Source organism: Pempheris klunzingeri, chromosome 11, assembly GCF_042242105.1.
Source record: "Pempheris klunzingeri isolate RE-2024b chromosome 11, fPemKlu1.hap1, whole genome shotgun sequence".
Classification (NCBI taxonomy): domain Eukaryota; kingdom Metazoa; phylum Chordata; class Actinopteri; order Acropomatiformes; family Pempheridae; genus Pempheris; species Pempheris klunzingeri.
In genome coordinates this window covers 21,663,330-21,684,757 of record NC_092022.1, presented here as the reverse complement: position 1 = coordinate 21,684,757, position 21,428 = coordinate 21,663,330, and the positions used below count along the sequence as shown (strand labels likewise).

At 43.1% G+C, this 21,428-nt stretch overlaps 1 protein-coding gene across 2 annotated transcripts in view; it reads right to left on the bottom strand.

Moving 5' to 3' along the window:
• Window positions 1–37: 37 nt before the first annotated feature.
• plekhg5b (pleckstrin homology domain containing, family G (with RhoGef domain) member 5b) overlaps window positions 38–21,428 on the bottom strand; it is a 57,029-nt gene continuing 35,638 nt past the window's right edge. The window contains exons 4-17 of one of the 2 annotated variants that reach the window (XM_070839663.1): window positions 20,378–20,544; window positions 9,179–9,370; window positions 7,709–7,879; window positions 6,438–6,533; window positions 6,013–6,213; window positions 5,123–5,233; window positions 4,852–5,001; window positions 4,619–4,756; window positions 4,407–4,526; window positions 4,117–4,249; window positions 3,690–3,805; window positions 3,425–3,579; window positions 2,266–3,324; window positions 38–1,815 (exon numbers count right to left, since the gene is read on the bottom strand). In XM_070839663.1, coding sequence (XP_070695764.1) covers window positions 1,806–1,815; window positions 2,266–3,324; window positions 3,425–3,579; window positions 3,690–3,805; window positions 4,117–4,249; window positions 4,407–4,526; window positions 4,619–4,756; window positions 4,852–5,001; window positions 5,123–5,233; window positions 6,013–6,213; window positions 6,438–6,533; window positions 7,709–7,879; window positions 9,179–9,370; window positions 20,378–20,544 — 2,819 coding nt within the window. In that variant the 3' untranslated portion in view covers window positions 38–1,805. Of the gene's footprint in view, window positions 1,816–2,261; window positions 3,325–3,424; window positions 3,580–3,689; window positions 3,806–4,116; window positions 4,250–4,406; window positions 4,527–4,618; window positions 4,757–4,851; window positions 5,002–5,122; window positions 5,234–6,012; window positions 6,214–6,437; window positions 6,534–7,708; window positions 7,880–9,178; window positions 9,371–20,377; window positions 20,545–21,428 lie in introns of those variants that run through there. The other variant, XM_070839664.1, reaches the window with a different exon arrangement.

Genomic DNA, 21,428 nt, shown 5'->3' with positions numbered 1-21,428 from the left:
GGCTGCGTTCAAAAACATGAGAGACGAGAGCAGTGTGACCAGTTCATGTTGTTTTAATGCGCTGCCATTCAGATTCAGCCTTTCCCCCCCAAATCACTCCATTACAATGGATTAAACCATTAAAAGAGGGATTGTAAAGTATTTGAGCGTTTTTATTTTGTAAGACACTTTTTAACGTCATTCCTGAAAGAGGAAACACATGATTTTGGTTCATAGCACATTCATGCCTGGCAAGTTGAAATTATTAAGACTAAGTCAACAAAAAACATTTACAAATCATGGAAGCAAACAATATAAACAATATCTTATATATAAAACATAGCAGGCATAATAAATATTACACAAACAAAAAAAAATCCCAAAGTAAACAGAGTTAACCTTTTTGGTTTGGGCAGTGTTTGGAATACAGTCAGAAATCAGTGATCTGAAAAGCTGAACGTCAAGTGTGAATGTTTCTGTGGTGGTCGATGCTTTTGTTTGGTTAATCTCCTGGAAATAAAAAGAAGTGTGTGTTCAACTAAAGCCAGCGCTGCACATTCACTCATGACAGAATATCCAAGCCAAACCCTTTTGTTCAATCTCTTGTTAGTGTCACTATCGTAAAGAAACACGAGCAATGAAATGTCTCAGAGAAAAAGGTGCTGCAACACAGGCGCTACTCAAGTGGTGACTTTTTTTTTTTTTTAACTATGAACACTTTCTTGTTTGTGCACTTTTCTATGTGTTTTTGATACATTTAGGCCTAAAGAGTGAGTGTGCACCAGAGCCGTGATATACAGAGTGCAGGAAATACCGCAAAAACTTTAGTCACCCATATTCAGTCGTTGCTTTTTTTTTTTTTTTAAGGAAATTAACTCATCTTCTCATTAGTTCCACATACCAAATGACATTAGTTCAACCGAGATGAAGATGGAAGCCCGTCAGTGTGGTCACGTGACTGGCTGTGTTGGACCTTTTGGGTGCGTTTTTAGTCGTGAACCTACTCGGGTCTTCCACCTTTGGGTGTGTTAGCGCATTCACAGGAGGTGGGGATCAGATTTGGTTCAGTCAGGAATCGAGGACCATGTGTCAATTATTTAGAAAAAAAAACAGGCATTCATTCACACGCTCTCTCTCACACACACACACACACACACACACACACGAGCAGACACCAACAGCAAACAATAAATTCAAAGTCATTGTGTGACTGTAAATGTAAATTCACTCCTTTAGTGATTCTTCTACTTAACATAGATAACTGTGCAATTTTCATCTTTTGTTGAAGCAAACCAGGAGTAGTACAAATATCAGGAGGACGTCCCAGGTGCTGATTTTTAGCCACGTGTACAGAAGCATGTTCAAGACTTGGTGTCCCTCCTCCTCGACTCTGGTGACAGAGACGGACAGGACGCAGGGTTCACGGAGGAGGTTTTCAGACCTGCTCCTGGATGTCTCCTCTCTCTGCAGGGGCAGCACACCCATCCATGCCACGCACACTCCCACCACTCCACCTTAAGGTCCCAGCCGCTTTCCCCCCCCCGCCCCCCCATTATGCTACTTCTGTTGCAAAGTGCAAGCAGTTAACGTCTCTCTCTGCCTCTCCCTTCCGCTCCAGAAGTTCGGAAACCAATGCAACAGCAAAAGAAAAAAAAATAGTGTTATTGTTCAAATGCAAAAAATTGTACGATCAGTGTCCAAAAAGCAACGGGAAGGGAGAGGGCAGCAAGAGAAAGAGTGCATTTGTGTCTCAAGAAATTCAGTCCATTGAAGCAAAACAAGTGTTGTTCATTATTGTTCCCACATCCCACTGGTCTGAAGAGTGGTTATACCTCCCTGCAAATAAGAGCAGACACAAAAGCAACATTAATACAGAAATTCTCAAAGAGTAAAGCATCATCTGGAACCAAGTTCACTATGGCTTTCTTCAAATTAAAGGACTAGTTCAACATTTTGAGAAATGCACTTAAAGAAAACCAATAAGAAGTGGATCTATGGAGCTAATATGTCAGACTACTTCTTGGCTGGCTGCTGTTAACATCCTGGATCTTTGAATTAAACCAACAAGACATAATGTGTTCATTTCTAATCTTTGAAGGTGTCGTAGTCAGAGCCAGGTGAGCTGTTTTCACATCAATGCTGAGCTAAGAAAACTACACCTGGTGGTTTCTTCATGTTTACTGCAGCGATATTAAAGTGATCAATCTTCTCATCTAACCTGACAAGAAAACAAATCGGTCTATTTTCTGAATAGCAAACTGCTGCGTCATTACAGCAATGACTTACGATGCAGTGAGTGTGGAGTTGAGGACAAGAGTGGTGCGTATCCTGTACAGCTGAGCTAGAGTCAGCTTCTTGTGCTGCTGGGCGGGCGATTTCCTCTTTTTGGGTGACATTTCACCTGAATCACTGGTGGCCGGTGACTCCTTTTTCCTATCTACGCACGCAGATGGAGCTGTTTCCCTGTCTGAGCTGTTGCTTTGCGACTCTTTGCTCTCACATGGTACGGCAGGCTCCCCGCTGCCTCGACTGGCCTCCGCCCTCTTCAGGGTGGCACAGAGTTTGTCCGAGGGCATGCTCATGCTCAAGCAGTCGTCAGAGTGGTCGAGGTCACTGGAGAACAGCTCCGAGCAGTTCTGGCCCAGCTCTGTCAGGCTTTTACTGTGTGCCAGTGGTGATGTGTCCGTGTCCCTACATTGGGACTGGTCCTGCGCCTTCGAGCTGACTGAGTGTGTGTGGGAAAGGGGGGTTTTACCGTAGAGGCGCTGCAGCAGATTGTCCTCTGAGCGGGACAAGGCCAGTGTGGAGAGCCTCTGCAGGCAGTGGAGTCGCGACTGAACGTGAGGCCGCCGGCGAGGTTTAGAGGACTGGACGACTGACAGTTGGGACCCCAGTGAGGCAGCATCCTCCTCCTCCTCTTCTTCCTCCTGCTCTTCTTCTACCTCCTCTATTCCTGCCTCCTCTCCCTCCCTGTCTCCCTCTTCCTCCTCCGTCTCCTCTCCTTCACTCTGGCCGGGCTGTGGCTGAAGTTCTCTCAGGAGGGATTCGGGAGAGAGGGTACCGTAGGCGCTGTCCATGGAGAGAGAGCGACACTGGGGGTCGAGCTCTTCGCCGTCAGGCCCCGTCTCCTGATCGTGCTCAGAGTAAACGCTGGAGTGAGCCCTGCGGGGGCTCGTGGACTGAGGTTGCTGGACCTCAGAGCTTTCAGACAGGGGAGCCAGATCAGAGTCGGAGTCTTTCTTAGTGGTTCCCTCGAGGTTCATGTTGGTGGCAGGAGGCTCTTGGTGTTCGCCTGGTTCATCGATGTCCATCACTGACAGAGTCTCAGTGGATCCATCTGATTGGCTGAAAGGAGAGGTTTAATTGAGTTTGATTTGATGGACAGACTAACAACAACAACAGAGTAAAATCTGCTCAACTGAAGCTACATGTACAGATTTAGTACCTTGAGTTCTGCTGGTCTTTGCGCCTCAAGCAGGGGGAACTTGTAGTGGAGTTGCTGCTCTCATCTTCCTCCTCCTCCTCTTCGTTCCTCCTTCCTCTCCTCAAACTGTTCTGCTGTCGGAGGACCTCCTCAGTGCGAAGCCTCTGGAGCTGGTTCTGCGGTATAATTATACAGGAACATTTACAATGCAAATAATACAAATAAAACTACGACGTTATCTTGTAAAAAAAATTTTTTTTACAAAGATATGAAGTGGCTTTCCAACCTGGACATTGTAGATTGCATCGATCCAGCTTCGCCCCTGGGCGGCGCTGTTGGCTTGGAAAGTGTATGCTGCCACTGCACTCTTAAACTCGTTGAGGTAGATGAGGATGAATGAGCCTACAGTGACAAAAAGCACACACATTTAGCACTGCCTGGAAAAAACTTCTAGATCTGACTTCTAGATCATTTAGGCATCAGTAAGTTACTGTTTTTATTGCTTAAATCCATAAATGAAAATGAACTTCCTGCTTTTGTGTTTCATATTAGTATAAATTTAATACGTTTCTTTTGATGTCAGACAAAATTACACATTTCAAGACATCACACCTGTCAATATTCTAAATATATCATTGGTACAATTTAATCATAACGTGTCTTAATTATGAAAATGAACATAGTTGCAGCCCTCTGATCATCTGAGCACTCACCAGGGTCTTTGAGCTCCTTACAGACGACATTGTGAATGAGGAGAGGCTGGCGGATGATTTTGACTTTCTCCACTCTTTTCACTGGCTTGGTAATTAGCAGCAGGTCAGTGAACAGGACACAATAAACATCCATCTACAAAGGAAACAATAAACTCATCTCAGGTCTGACAGAAACGTGTCTTCTTTAATTAGCCAACCATTTCATGTGAAGTGTGGGGGCGACTGTGAAGCACACGTGAGAAAACCGGATGCTGAATATAAAGACAAGCGCTAATGTGAGTCAGTCTTACCCTACTGTCTTTGCCCTCCTTCATCCTCAGCGCTCCCTCAAGATGCAGCTGTCGGGTCTCCTCCGGTGAGGTTCCTCTCATGGGAGCCATAAGGTCGAAGCGGTTGTACTCCTTGAGGATCTGAAAGGGGAAAAGAAGAAATCTCAGGTGAAGTCTCTTATCTGATTTTGAAGATGTGGGAAAACACCAGGGCACCGTAAATCGCCCCTTACCTTCTCCACCTCCTCACTGCTGCCCTCTACGGCCTCGTAGGAGTCGATACGGGCGGAGATGGTGGCCAGTTTCTGTTGTTCCTGACGCTGTCGCATCTGGGAGTCCACGCTGTTGATAAATCCCTCTACAGCAGCCACCTAGAGGAGGAAAACCACAGAAATGCACTCAGACGGTCTTCTATCAGTGTCAGTTAGAAAAACCACACATGTTAAACATTTTCCCACTTCCTTACCATGCTGCTGACAATGTCACGGGCCGACGGCTCGTCCGTCTTCTTGAGAATGCTCTTCAGTAGGAGTGGATATTTGGTCAGTCTCTGGTGAGGCTTTGCCACCATGTCGGCCAGCTTCAGACGGTTACACTGCTTATGGGTCTCGCCCCACTGATTCGAGCCAGACAAAGACAGGAAACGAAACGTTTAATGAGCCAGAGGTATGAAGAAAACTAACAAGGATCAGTACAGGGTGTGCTGTGGGTATCTGGGATGAGCAGAGAGAACTGACCGTGACGTAGGTCCTGAAGAGCTCATTGTCCCTGAGAAGCGTGCGCATGTACTCCATACAACCTTCCTCCTCCATGCAGTAACGGATGTAGGGCTGGAACCTGGAGCCAAACTGAAAACATGCACATGAACAAAAGATGTGAGTCAGTTACCAACAGCAGCATGAAGGGAAACATTTACCTCTGCCTGTTACGTTTATCAGGGCTTGTACTCTCTGTCTTCATTAATGTAGTAGCAGCAGCACACTTTTTACTTTAAGTACAGAAGTACTATCAGCAAATTGTACTTAAAGTATCAAATGTAAAAGTAAAGTATTAGGTTTTATATGTATTTCATTCTGTTTTAATTATTCAGCTAACCATATTTCAGGGTTCATTTCAGAAATAAATTCAAGCACTTTCAAGGTACCCAAACCCAACTCTCAAAGCCTTTACTATACTATACTATAAATCCACCTTGTAAAAGTTAAGTGCACATAATTCACAGAAGTATATTGTCGCTTTGTTTATTTTACCAGCGGTACATGTTAACTTTAAATGTATGTTTTAATCATGATTATTATCTGATGAGGGGATTCTTTCATTTCAAATATTAAATGATTTTTGGTGTTTTGAAAATCAACCTATTTCCTGGACTATATTCAAATGTAAGCACGTCCCCAACCTTTTTAAAACATTGTATTTCAAGCATTGTTCAGACTTTGAAGGCTTTGTACTGAACCCTGGTATACTGTAACTAGTCAGAAGATTAGATTGACCTAATAATAAATAAAAATAATTAATCGGCTTGTTAAATGACTTATTAGTCAGCTGTCAGTTAGCTGTAGACGGGCACAGTTAGTCCTTTTTGTGATACCTCTGGAGAATATATTAGAGTGTGACTACAACTGACCGTCCTGAAGCCGTGGTGCAGGTCGGTGGGGTCGAGCATAGTCCGGGCCTGCCTGGCTTTCTTCAGGACGGGCAGCATGACCTGGTTCCACAGGGCCGTGTGGAGGCGGACGATCTCCTGGATGTTACTGAACAGCTTGGCGGGCTCCACCTCCGTCAGCAGCCCGCTCTCCTGCAGGTTCAGCAGCCCGCACAGGAACAGCTGACAGAATAATACATCTTTAAGACACCACGCTGACATGTACCTTTTAAGGTTATCAGCCTTAAGGTTAAGAACAATTGTTTTCTCAGCACACAGCTCACTAAAGATAAAGGCTGTACTCTTTTCTTAGATCTCAAAAATAGGTTAAATGTTCGTCTACCTATCTCAGTACAGAAGCCAGTTCATCTTACACAATCGTATCAGCACCTGATCTTTGCACTTACATCAGTGATGACTCTGAGCTTCTTTATGTAGGTGGCCTCCGTTTGCAGCAGCTCCCATATCGCCTCCTGCTGGTGGAACTGTCGCCTCGTCAACGTCTGCACACACACACAGAAACACAGACACACACAGATCATGTTATTAAATATAACAAAAAAATAAAACCCTCATTAGACAGACAATGTTTTAAATGACATGAAATGATGTATAGATGCAGTATATATATATATGTTGTGTTTAAACAGTATAATTTCCATTGATGGAGAACTCCTAGTACATTATACACTGTTGCCCATAAAGTTGGAATAAAATGTGATTTATTCTTGATAAATAAAGTGTATATCTTCTCAACCTTATTGATCAAACTCTTCCAAACATATCACAGGGAAACTTAAACCACAATTAACAACAATTAGCAAACTGTGTATTCAGGCTTTAACAAAATTGGGGGTATTGAAAAATTATTCCAACTTTATGGGCAACAGCGTATATAGGCTGGTGATACTTATATGAGGTCAATAAATTGTGCTCTCAAACATCAGGATGATATTTTCCAGTAACACACATCACCAACTTGATTACTAGACAACACGTGGAAGTTGCCAGCAGTGAAGTCAGTGATACGGCTTATGTAACTTACAATCAGGGGTAAGTTACAGTTCGCAGGACTATACAGCTGTGATATTGCTCTGTCCCGCTGTCCCATTAGTCATATACACATTAACAGGTGGAAGCCAGCGATGATCATTTATGGAGGTATGTGCAGTTCAAACTTGATAAGGGACTGGAAGTAAGGGGAGAGGTTAGTCCAACCGTTTTTCCTTTTCTTCTCACCACAGATTTATATTTTATTTTAATTTTCCCTTGCAGATTAATTGTAAAAAAAAAAAAAAAAAAAAAAAAAAAAGGACCCAATACAAAAACAATGAAAATTCTCAAGCTGTACCAAAGCTTTCATATCATATCTATACACAGACAGACAGTGGAGGGAGGAATGAGTTTTTCAAGTCCATCATGCTGTGGGAGCTCTTTTTTTATTGTTAAAGTTTCACTCCCCACCTCAATAACTATCAAGTGTTCATTTTTAACTTGGAGCTCTTTGCTATTTGTCCTAATCAATGTGTCCGGTATTGAAAGACGCCACAATACCTCTGAAACTTCATACATACAAGTTTTACTTTGCTTCTAATTTTAGATATTTTTTCCCTTAATGTTGTTGCATCATTGTGCGTATTTATAAAGTATTTATAAAGATGAAGTGTGAGTGCTCTACCTCTGAATTGTCCAGTAGCGTCTGCCAACTGTCCTCCAGGGCCAGGTTGGTCTCCTCCTCCTCCCCCTCCCAGGAGTCCTGGTGGAAGGAGAGCTGCCGTGGCACCTTGGGCAGCCCAAACGACGTGTAGGAGTGGAGTTTGCTCTGGAGCTGCTCCAGACGGTCCAACTCCTGATGAGACGGGAACAATTTAAAAAAAACAAAAGCGCAATTAGTTTGAACAAGGTTAACGTCATGCCAGCAAGGAGAGATGCGAAAGTAACTGTGTTTCTGTCCTTTGTGTGTCAATTTACTGTTACATTAAAACTGTAAGTAAAGACGAGTCCACAAATTAGCATATAAATCCTGTCTTTACTGGCCCCTTAATTCTTAAATCCAACAGTAGCTGCTGTTCAGGCCTTTGTTCAGACTGGCAGGCCTTATGTAGTTATGAAAATGAGCTCTGTGCATTGAGACCATTTTAACAATAGAAAGCTGGGGAGCGGGGGCGCACGCTGCAGCATGGAGGGGGGAAGCTGGACCAGTGGTTTCATGATGGTTCACGATGCCTTTCAGTAAGTACTTTTCTACATTCATTAATAGTGACAGATTGAAACACATAAATCTGTTGTACAAAGTTTTGTGAAAGGAGAGATCGTGGTTCATCTCTACACTATAGAGGGTGCAAGAGGTCCAGGTCCCGGTGAGGGATCTCTGGCCTGAGGGGGTTAAGGGGGACACTGAGGGTGAATAGAGATGAGCCGGGCAGTGACAGGTGACTGACAGATACTGTCTCTATCTGACATCTGCTACTGTGCAGGATGTGACCTCAGGAGAGATGATACAATGAGAGCGTGTGCATGTGTGTGTGTGTGTGTGTGTGTGTGTGTGTGTGTGTGTGTGTGTGTGTGTGGCAGCATGTGTGCTTCATTAGAAAACCTACAGATACAGAAGTTAAATGAAAAATTCCACCTTTTTTAGAGATGCAAGAAGGCAGACTGCGTTCCCACTGGTTTGAGCTGCGTCCTCCTGTTTCCAGTCTCTGTGCTAAGCTAACTACGTCGACCACTTTCCAGACAACAGAGGTATCGATATTCTCTAACTCTTTGGAAACGAGCCTATTTTCCCAAAATGTCGACCTGTTCCTTAAGGTTTTGGGGTTTTTAAAATATAAAAAAAGAAAGCACTGGATAGAACTGAGTGAGGCTTTCTTCCACATACACATTTCCAGAGCCTCTGGGAGGAAAGTTTGTGAGCCAACTAGTCAGGAGACGTTGAAGGGAAATTACCTCACCAGGACTCCGGGGATACGGCCTTCCGACCCTCTCCCACTGCTGCTTGCTACTGTTTTGTTTGCTTTTCAATGTTTTTTTTTTTTTCAATCTGAGACATGTCTGGGCTAAAGATTTTGGCTTTACTTTTTTTTTTTAAATCGCCAATAGAAACACTAAAACAGCACTCTTGCGATCACCTCTGCCTGATGGGTGTTACCTTGCCAAACGGTCCTGCTCCAGCGTTGGAGCTGAAGAAGCCACTGAAGCGGCTGGCGGCGCGATTCTTCCAGCTGTCGGGCCCGGCCCCGATGCCGGGCAAAGAGCCACCAATCTGTCCCAGAGAATCCGGGGTAGGAATATTCGTCTCCCCCAGGAACTCTGTCATGTTCTTCCTCCGTCGCGCCTGACCCTGCAAAGCACAGGAGGATAGACGGGGAGAAAAATTTACACAGTGTGAAAGCAACAAGGAAAGGACATAAAACAAAAAATGAAAGAAGACAGACTGGCATGAGTCTATCTGTCATCTCAAGAGGAAGGACAAAAGTTTTCCTGTCAGACGGTTGGAAAGAGAGAAATACACAAAGACAGGATAAACAGGAAATCGGAGGGGAATTCTGCGTGAGGGATGACCTCAGCAGGACTGTTAAAGCCACCCTAATGATCAGACACAAACAGGAGAGGGAAGGACCGCCACTTCCTCGCAGTGAATGCTCATTACATCACAAGAAGCAAGCGGGAGGTTGTTCCATAAGAACAGACGGCCCGGGTCTGGCCATTGTTCCCCCTCCATTGTCAACCTGTCAGCAGGCCCGACCGCGCACCCTCACTCAGGCAATCTCTGTCCACTTTACGAGCAGCAGCAAAGCAAACAAACAGGGACAGACTCTGTATCTGAGGAAGCAGTTGTTTTTGCCGTTAGAGTGAGGAATCTGCTGGTGAGGGGTCGGCGAGAGTCAGGCTACCGACCCCCCCACCCTCAAACATAGTGACAGGGAACTCACATTCCAGGACACTGACACTGTGGCTGAAACTGAGAGGCCATTCCAACGACATTCTTTTACTGATCACCACAAACAAGCACACAATCAAAACACTCGTGCCCAAGGTGCTGCTCACAGTTGACCAGCAGACTACAGAGGCTCCCTCCGACGCCACAAAGGTCTTTATATGGTGTTTTTAACATACAGAGTAGCTCTCACTCAGACCTGTAAACAGACTTTTATGTATAAAAGTCCTCTTTAAACTCCCATTTAGTAAATACACTTTATACTTTCTGGTAAACCTTATATTTGCGTCTTTACTTGCACCAGGACTCTCCTTTACCGCCTCATCTTTGATTCATGCTCGAGCATCATTTTATCAGAATATTGACGGTAATGCAGAATAAAAAGGAAAAGATTGTTAAACACTAAAACAGACCATCAGGGTATCGTTTTTCAGTTCCATCTAACTATGAGTAGCTCTAGTCAAATTGTTCTCCATTTGAAATTGTTCCCATTTTAGGAGGAACATCCCCAGGCCTTTGTACTGCCACTTAACTACAGCAAAGGCACACAAGTGGCCTGAACACAGTTGCATAACAAGATAGTAAATCTGAGTTGGGTAGGGATGGGGGGGGGATCCTACAGGCTTTCAAACAGCTTTGAGTTCTTTTATCTTTTTTGAATGATTACCAAAGAGGAGAGTGACTTAACTGCAAATAGACATGTTGGCTTTAAAACAAAAAAACTTCAAGTGAAAGGGGAAATGGGACAAATTTAGTGTCGCTTTAGTGAAAGAGAACCAAGCCTGGACGCATTTAGGGATTTTTTTTAGGGGGAAAATCTGGGCCAACTTGCCAAGGACACAGGTGTCAGGAAGTGTTGGGTCTCCGAGGACAAACGGGGAAAGTCTGGACCCTGTGCAGCACTCTGCAGGGCAAACTGAAACCCTGCTGGTGTTTGGGGTGTTTAAGAAGCTTTTACCTTTTGAAACAGGCGTAATAAAGACAGAAAAAGCAAATATTGGAGCTTGGAGCTAATAAGGTGTTTAAGCATAGCACATATAAATAAAATCTGACAAAATTAAAAACTGTAATATCTAAAGAAAGCAAACGTCTTGGACATCACTTTGAGAAGAGGGTAGTTTCTTTTTAAAAACACAGACTAGGCCAGGAAGTTGTAATTAGAAGCACGCAGGGACAGAAGCTCACAGCAGTTTCCCACCACATTAACAGTGCTCACCATTGAAGCCAGAGGCATGTCAAAAGTAACAAAAACCATCCTAATCCTTCAATTGGATTCGTGGATTGCAGCCCATTCTGAGGCCAGCTGCTGCGATGTCTCAACTTCTAGCCTCCTCGCTCTCTCCACTTAAACCATGTAACGCATACATCCACGGCGTCCTCGCCATCCAGACCGTTGATGCCGAATCAGTGGTAGAAAAAGTGACAACTGTAACACTGCCGCGTTATTCCCCCATCGAGAGACTTGTGTGGAACTTCATCCGGGCTTGAATGGTCCGGTTCCAGCTGACAGTGTCCGGGTCGCTCAGCGAGCTCGGTGTCTGGCTGCCGCGTCCTGCCGTGCCCGACAGCAGCTTCTCTTTGAACTGGGACGTATCTCTGTCCTGTCCTGCTGTCCAAACAGTCAGTGGTTGCATTTCACGCAGACACCGGTCTGAAGTCATAGCAACCAGGAGGATCCTGCCTCATTGTGTTGGGCAGGAAAGAGGAGGCAGGGCCAGGAAAGGAAAAAAGATCTGAATATTTGGAGGTGGAGTCGGGGTGACGGCTTGTGGGGAGCTCCCTGGTCCAGACACACATCCTGGTGCATGAAGGTGCCAACTGTTCTTGCGGTCAGTCTCAACAGGCTGATCAGAGGAAGAAATAAACTAACCACTCATTGCTTGAGAATAAATACCATTTTTATGTTTATCTTATTGTATTAGCCATCAACTAATGCAAGATTAGCTTTCATTCCAAGCAATTACCTGGATATTGCCGAGAAAATGATAGGGTGGCTCTAAACAGATGGGGCGCTTCCTCCTTTACTATTATTTGAAGTTAGTCCACTATTCTTTGCGCTATCTCGAATCACTGTTTTGCCTGGAGACGTTTGAACAATGCCATGCAAGTTGGCCAAAACAAGGAAAGAAATGCCCCGATAATGGCCAAAGGGGAAAGTCCCTTTGTTTACTTGCACGTTTCAGCACATTAATAGGCTGCTTATGGCCAGCAGATAAGTACAAGCACACTACCTCCTTCAGGAGCAGCAGTAAGGTCTGAACACTCTAGTTAGCTGATTCTGCAAATATGATTCAATTGTCTTGGTTGTTTAACCTTTGGCTCCAGATTGTCAAATGTGTAGATTTTCTGTTTAGTATCTTGAATATCTTTGGATTTTGGACTGTGGTCAGACAAAACAAACGATTTCAAGATGCCTCCTTGTGATTTGTATTTTTCTTAATGTAACATTCTAATCATTTAAATCAGAGTCGTTATATTTCTGCAGGTAATAATTCTGACATTGGTTACTTTGCCTGAGCTAATATACCCTCATAGTTAACACTAAGCCCCTCTATTGGCATCTGCCTAACTAATTATGTTTACAGGGTTTCCCTCGTGCCTCCTGTGTAAACCTGTCAGTCAAGGCAGAGGGCAGCAAGATCCTGAGCTCTCTTTGTTACAAAGCCGCTCGCTCTGGGAACTGCGACTTGTGCAGTGGGTTTGGAGGGGGCCAGTAAGGTTAACGATATCAAGCCTTGTGTCCCCTCACAGCCTTATCTTATCACAGTGGTTTGTGGCATTAACCTTGGCCTAGAAGGGAGAAAATCTTTAAATGGGAAGGGATTGTATTAAAAAAAAAAGCGGTGATAAAGAAAGAGCAACAGAGCAAAGAAACCCCCCCCTTCTCTTTCTTCCTCCTGCTACTGCCTTTATGTTAGTCAACTGATAACAACTCCCCTTGATCAGGTGGGTTGATTAACGATGGGAAAACTGCGTGACACTGACCTTTCTGAAAGCCTGGATACACACCAACACAGGCAAACACACCACATGTTCACAACCAGGAAGTAGAAACTAAAAGAAAACCCCCGGTGGTCAACACACGCTGCACATTTCAAGGCCATTCCAGTTCCAATAATGAAGACCCGGTGACCGCCACAGCAGTGACACAAACAGAAACTTTGAGCCAGAGGTGATGATGAGAGTTGGCAAAACAATGCTCCCATTCCTTGACCCCCATCATCCCAGTGGCTACTGTAATGAGATCCCAGCCACGATTCACACTTCACCCAATACACAATCACAACTTCATTCTGATCTTTCAGCTGAGCAGATAAGATTATTTCAAACTAAACAAAGGATGAATGAGGGGAGCAAATCAGGCAATAGCTAATGACTATATTTATATCTGCCAATTATTTTCTTGATGATCCGGTAAGTTCAGAAATGTCAGACAATAGTGAAAAATGCCTGTTATGATTTTCCACACCCAGATGTGACGTCCTCAAATATCTTTCTTTGTCTGATCAACACTAAAAAACCAAAACATATTCAGTTTGCTATCATGTACAACAAAGAGAAGCATCAAATCAACACATTTAAATAGCCGGAATCAGATGTTTGGCTTTTTCTGCCTAAAAACAAGACAATTGATTGATTATCAAAACTGTTGCAGATTAATTTCCTGTTGACGACTATTTCAAATAACCATTGCAGCTTGGAAACATGTTATTGCCACGGCCAACAGAACCAGAAGAAATGGTACCTTATTAAACTCATCAGCAGCTTTGGCGCTGCGCATAGACGTGTCAGCAAACATCTCACCTGACAGCCAGTTGGCGTTGGCTTCACGTCAGGAAGAGGTGACTCAGGAATCTCCGAGTCCACATGCAGCAGGTCCCAGCTGCGCCAGGATGACAGACGACCGAAACGAACCATTTTCCACAGAAAAAAAAAAAATTCCCCAAATCAGTTTTTAAAGAACGGCCTGAGTAAGCACACACACCGCAGAGTTAATTCCAAGAAGTCAGGAATGACCCATTTTCAGGAAATCACATTCCAGACACAAGCGCAGAGCAGAGTGAAGCATCGCAGCTACTTCCCCTCTGTGTGTGTCTCACTGCCTACCTGGTCCCGCAGGTACTCTGCACTGCGGGCCAACGGTCACACAAACAACAATCATAAAGCTGTGTGTTCACCCTGCTTTGCCTATCTCCACCTTTAGCCATCAAAGGAAGTTCTTTGTTTTTCCAGCACACACACCCCTCAGCCTCCCCTGCACGCAGCTCCTCCCACACCATATGGGGAATAAATAATAGTCTCCTAGCACCTGATATAATTAGTTTAATTAGAGAACGTTCCACCAAACACATGGCTCATCTAAATTCTTCACACACACAAACTGGACAAACTGGATTCAGCTTTTAGAAATGAGTTCGGAGCAAGACACGGAGCAAGAGTGTGAAATATCCAAATAGTCATGTTCCTCATATTAAGTGCTTAAGAAATCTATGGAAATAACATATAGTTTAGGGCTGCAGCTGGTTTTTCTTCATCAATTAATCTTTTAATTGTTTCTTATTTAAATTGAAATCAATTCAATATCACAAAATGATGAAAAAGGGCAATAGCAGTTGCCCAGAATTCAAAATAAAAGTCTTCAGATGTCTCCTTTTGTCCGACCAAAAGTCAAAAACCCTGAGATACACAGTTTACAATACTATAAAACTGAGAAAATGGGACTGACTAATAGTTGCAGCTCTGACATATTACCATCTAGTTTGTACAATAAATACTTATTGTATCATGGTATAACTCATCAAATAAGGTTTTCTGTCAGACTTTTTATTATTAATTATTAAATCAAATCACTCTATTAACAAACTATACTGACGGTTTTATGGAACGTCTCATGTTTCAGATCAATTCTTCAGATCAGACGCTGAGATGTGTGACTGCCGCTCATTCAACCATTGTCATTCAAAGCAGCTCTGTGTTGACCGACAATTGTCCCCATTGTGAGCTATCAGAGAGGCCTGATGGTGAGGGGGGTGGAGGGAGGAGGGTGCGATAGCCTGGCTCCACACACTACCATCCACAGTAGTGTAATGCAGGTAAAAACCTGCTGTATGGCCCAGTTTGTGAAAGAGGAAATAAATAAAGACAATTGCTTCTACTGATGTCTTCCATCTTTCCAAACAAAGCACACTCAGTGCATTGTATGAGCTGAATTCAGCTGCATGAATACAGTATCACTCAGTGGTGAAGAAAATGCATGCGTCACTCTGTTTTGGGTTGAGTTCACAAACAGGAGAAAAGACACTTGCCGCTCCTCTCACTGTCTAATCAGCTGAAACGAGGGCTCTCTATGGTACGTCTTCACTGCGCCTTCAGCCCTGAAGGCTTTTTGGGACTTTCGTCAGCTATGGTATGTTCTCAGACGTGTCTATTATGAAACAACACTAACTCCCTCCCTTGTCTACTACATAACAAAGTCTTCTGGCCCCAAGGCAAAGCCAAAAGTCTCTGCTTCTTTTTGGATGTGTGAACTAACAGGGTGCATCTTCATTATCAATTAATCTGTAGTTTGTTTTTAACATTCATCAATTCATCATTTGGTCTGTTCAGTGTGTCAGAAAATAGTGGAAATATTCCTAAAACCCAAAGTGATGTATTAAAACCGTCCGAATCCCAAAAATATGAAGTTTACTTTCACTTTAAAAAAAAAAAGAGAAGCAAATCTTCAACTTCAGGAAGGATTGAAAAGGAGAATGTTTGGCATATTTGCTTGAAAAGGGACAATTAATAGATTATCGAAATCGTTTGTTTCCTGTTGCTTGACAAATCAATTAATTAATTATTTCACATCTAATGTGAAGCCTGAAGAAATTGTTATAGCAACAAAAATACTAGTTAGTATATCCTTTTCAACAGTGAGCAAATGATACTCGAGTTTGAGAAATATAAACATATTTTTTAATGAAATCCTGCTTTTTATGTTAAAAAAGAAGCTAATTACTCCAATATTAAGCACTGAGCACTGACACACATATGAAGGATCCATTATAAGCCCAAACCATTCAACAACAAACTGTACTGAGATACTGGTCACTGTAACTGTTACAGTGTTACATGGAGTTGTGAATGAGGTTGTGAATTGAACTAGATTCAGAGACAGTGGAGTGCAACAGAGTGGCAGAGTGTTGTATCCAGTGTGCTGTCGTAACTGATAGTTGTGTTACAAAAAAACGCAACTGCAGCGGAGAGCAAGGATCAGTGTACTGTACGTGCTTACAGAAAATCACAAGGTCCCAGACGGCTGAGCTATCTTTATGACGAATGTAAAAGTTGCAGTTCCAGTTCACAGGAAAACGAAAGAAAAGCGAGAGCCTGAGCTGTGTGCCCCCCCAAACCTGCTGATATACTGGAAAAGCCCTTATGTATTAAGTTTTGTTTTTGCTCCAATCTGACGTAATATTTTGCTGCATATGGATCAAAAACATCCTGAGCCCTGACCCAGGGGATAAATTACTACAGCATGCCAAATAGGTACAATAGGTGACAGTAGAACAACTGACAGAAGGGGGGATCCCAACTTTGAGGTTTGAGTTTTAGTTTTGTTAATGTTGTTACACAATTGGTCAAACTTAGCCTGCAGCAAAGCATGATTACTGGATGGATGTAGATCTCATGACTTAACAATGTAAAGTATTGTTTAATGTTTATAAATGTATTATGGGTAAAAGTTATTTTTTCTCTGTAGCAAAGGTGAGTTGATACAGTGGGGCTATTATAAGGGTGTATCACTTGTGGATGGTGTGATAAGTGCGAGGCACAGATGGCTAATGGTGTTTTATGGGAACTATCAGCAAGGTTGGAATGCTTCTTTGACCAATCAGAGAGCCTGGCCAAGGCGCCCTGTTGTAAAATAATCAATCTGGATCATCAAAGCTCTCTGCAGCGTATCATGAAGCTGCCAGAGCCTATAAAAAGTAACATGCATGCAATACTAAACTTGAAATACCCCATTCAAACAAAAGAGTAATTCTATACAGAAAAGGACAACACTTGGCTGTGTTACCTCTGCAGCCTGGCACAAGTCGCTGCGACGCCAGGCCATGAATCTGGTCACTAGGCAAATATCTAAACTTCTTTGGGCAAAGCCCTTCCATAAAAAAAAGCAGGCATGGATGCATTTTATGGTAAGTGTCAAAGCTGCTGCCATAGAAACTCTAAAAACCGCACTTACTGCCTGCATGTCCAAGTGGAGCTTTTGTCCTCCAAACAGCTTTCACCCAAAACGGATCACAGGGTTTTCTGTTAAAGACTACAGTATCAATAGACTTCAATGAGCCTGGGCTCTATGGCAAGACACTCTTATTAGGGTTCAAGATTTAAATAATTTATGAGTCATTCTTACCAAACAGTTTAAGAAAAACAAAAAAATGAGACATGAAGGGCTGCAACTCACAATTATTTTCATTTTCAATTACTGCTGAATATTCTCTGCATTCACCAGTTAAACCTTAGAAATAGAAAAGTGGTGACCAATCACAAGTTTGAAACGCCAAAGATGGCATATTCTTATTGCTTGTTTTGTACATATATTGGTAATACATTTATTATCATAAAAGACTATGGAAACCGCAAATACTGATACTGACATAAAAATCTTCTACTCTGAAAAATAACTTGTTTGATTTGATTTGTCGATAAAGTTTAAATACCTTGTTAAAAATAGTTAAAACTGCATCTACTCCGACACCCTTGTTGAAAAGTCCAGAATCTGTGAATATGCAAGAATTGACCATTGGACAGTTAAATAAGTGAATTACTAATTAATACAGCTAAAGTATATCTGCACCTCAAGTGTCCTTGTGTAATTCAAGTAGTATCGGTGAGTAAAACACATTTTTATTGCAAATGAATTCTCTGTCAGTCATTGATGGATTAATCAGCCGACCGTTTCAAACATATTGAAATAAAGACTGCAACAGCATCAACACTAAGAGTCAGAAGCTCAGTGTATTTTGCCACATGTTCCACATTTGCACCAGTTTTCAGAAGCAACTCATTACCGCCCCCCTGTGGATGGCACAAGAGTTGATTTTGTCACTCACATTACTCTTTCCACATTCAGTCAATACGGCCTTTCCACATGACAGCACAAACAAAACACAACAACTTCACATAACAACAGGACGTCAGATAGTGTCTGACTAAACCTCAGCAACCTCCACTGTTTACGTCTCTGCTTGATGACTAACCCTAGTGACTTATCGCCACAGATGGCAGTAAAATGCTTGAACTCGGCCTCTACCTGTTTCCCTGCCCAGAGCAATGATGACTGCAAGACTAGTCTGTTTACAGTGTGCGCATACACACGCACACACATACACACACACACACACACACACACACACACACACACAATCAAACCAGTAAGTGGGTCTAGACTTGCCTCAAGGGTGTTTAACAACGGATGACTTGTTTCAGAAACATAATGGAGCAGCTCAGAAGCTAACTGCCTAAACCCGAGTGAACGCCAATAATAAGAATATTCACTTGAAGATCCACAGTGATACAACGAAAAATATAGTACAGTGCAGTTTACCACAAAGACACAGGCACTCAGGCTTTCAGTCTGATACCAAGTAATAATACCAACGTCAGTGACATCAATACAGACTTTGATACACTGATATTTTGGGGATCCATCCAAACACCCCTGTGTTCGTGTCCTCCCAAACAGGAAATGCACCATTATGATGATTTATGGTTGTGCAACTGTTAAACATCTGGCAATAAAACATAAAAGTGACTGGCTAGTCACAAGATAGCCCCGCCTAAAGCATGCCCAGCTTTATCCCCTACTTTACTCTAAATATGACCATAATTTACTAAATGAACATCATTCTGTCATGAAGAGGACTTGAAACTAGCGATTGAAATGGTAAACTCCCTAGGAAAGTGTTTACTGAGGTAATAAATCAAGGGAGATCACTTTTTCATAGACTTGCATATGATCGGACTTCTTTTTGCAACCAGCAGTCGCCTCTTGCTCGCCTTTAGAAACAATGTATGTTTAAGGCACTTTTTCAGACCCCTAAGATACATCCACTTCTTTTATACAGTCTATGAGTTATCCCAGCCATCGATAGCGAGACAGCATTACATTTGTCGAGCCCATCGGTCCTCACACTTAATGTTTTTTATTTTGCAACATTAAAAGTGCAAACAAGTATGTAAGACAAGCAGCCATACGCAGTTTTTCCCTTATCATATAGGACAAACCAGCTCAATGTTGCCATTGCAGGAACAATGCTGCTCCTTATTTCCAAGCTATTCTACTTTTCGCCATGCTTTACCGCGCCATGTATGCATGTTTTAAATTGAGTGAGCTAGAAACTTTAAACAGTCAGCCGCAGAAAGCGTTTTCAACCATCTCGTGACACTAACATTAGCTTGATTAGCTGGCCAGCTATAGCTGATGAAATCTGCTAGCAACACTCGACATTTCGACCAGTGGAATAGATAGCTGTCAGCTAGAAGAGAGAAGTCTACTTTTGTCTGCAATCATGGGTGCAATGTTTCAAATTTACATTATTACAAATTCAGATTTATCATCTTGGGTCATTTTAACTATTTAGTGGCATTTATAATGGAAATAATTGACAGTTCGAGCAATAATGTAACTAAATGTTAGTAGCTCTATGGCTAAAGAGTGATCAGTGTATCTTACTGCTGTTTAAAGACAGCTTCATCATCTGTAAGGGCTAGAACTCAGGGCCCATGTTACAGAGCTGTAGCACTTGTGTGTGCTGCAACATGAACCTGATGACTGCCTGCCCTATTTCCATGCTTCATGTTTGGCAGCCAAGTGGATCAGGATCCTGCAGGCCTTTTTCAGCCTCTCAGCATCTCTCATCAGTGACAAAACAACCACTTCCCGTGGCTGCAGGAAGTGCTGAAGTGGCACAGAGTGTTCCTGAGTAAACTCATCATCATACGGGATTCGAGGTAACGGTCGGCAGCACCGAGCAGGCTGGCATGCACTTACACGCGTGTGCACGAAAAAGACAAACACACAGCTGGCAGCAGACTGAAGCGGAAATCCAAAAATACCCTCCCAGGGTTCCGTTGGGCAGATAGAGGTAATGCAATACAGTGAGGTCATGATGGGATTACTATGAGATAGTACACAGCCCCAAGGAATCATGGGACTAAAGGAAGAGGAGGTGAAGTTATGGAAAATTGCAAAGGGTGTAGCAAAGTAGAAAGAGTCACTGGGTGTGTCTGTGTTTGTGTGTGGTCTGAAGGGGTGGCAGATTTTGGTTCGATGAGTCTGAGAGATAGTTTTGTGAGCTGGAGCGTCACATGAAACGTAACCACAGATGATACTACTGTCCCGTTCGGCCACATGCAACTCACCAACAGATCTACGCTCTCCCTGCGTCCCAGGGATCCGTGCTCCACCCTCTCGCTGCCTGGGGTGAGGATGTAGGGGCTCTGAACGCCCGAGGGCTTCATGTTGGGCAGACTGAGCGACCGCAAGTCCTTCACACCCTGCTCCACCTTCAGCTCATCACCCTGTCGTGCTAAATGGGGGAAGAAAAAAAAAGCGAGGTTGAGCAGTCTGGGAAAGGGAATCCTGTAAAACCGAAAACTTGCACAGTCCTCAGATCATTATTTGTTTACTTTTTCAATGCAGAGGAAGCCACTATAGTCAAATTGTCGAGAAAGCACGCCCTCTTTTCAAGTTCACTTTTCTTTTTTTCAGTTAGGAGTCATTTTGAACTAAGCACCACACCCAAAGTGTACGGCTCATTGTTTTTTCTTGAAGTTAAATCCTTTAACAGGCTCTTGTAAACATCGTAGAGAGGACAATACCAACCAGAGCTGCACTTCAGTTAAACCTGTAATAAATGAATGTTTTGGACACGGGGTTAAGGACACCAGCTAGTCGCACACTTTGTCTGCCGTTTGCTACTAGCTACGCAGAAAAATAGAGACATAGTGACACAATATTGAACAAAATAAAATCTTAACCCTACAACCATGTGACTGAACAGCTGTGAACTGTTTGCCCTTGACGTCTGTTTCAGAATGTATGTAACTCCAAACTGCGGTCAGGAGGTGCGAGTTGGGAGGAATAATAGTTTAAAAAAAAATAGCAATTAGCCATGGTACAGGATCTCTTTTATGGAACGCTTTAATAGGCCTTTGATCCAGTGACTGCAACAAGTGTAACTGCAGTGATGGCAGAGAAGAGGCGCCATTCCCAGTTTTTCCACTCAGGCATCAAGGGGAAGACAGCAGCAAGAGTCTTCACGCTGCTACTGCGTTATTAAAGTTCACGAGACACTTCATAACACTTCTGGAACAAGATTGAGGAGTACAGTGACCGTTCTTTTCCCTGATCTCACGTTAGCATGTGGCCCACTCCTTTTTCCTCAGAAACCCGGGTGTGAGAGGAAAATGA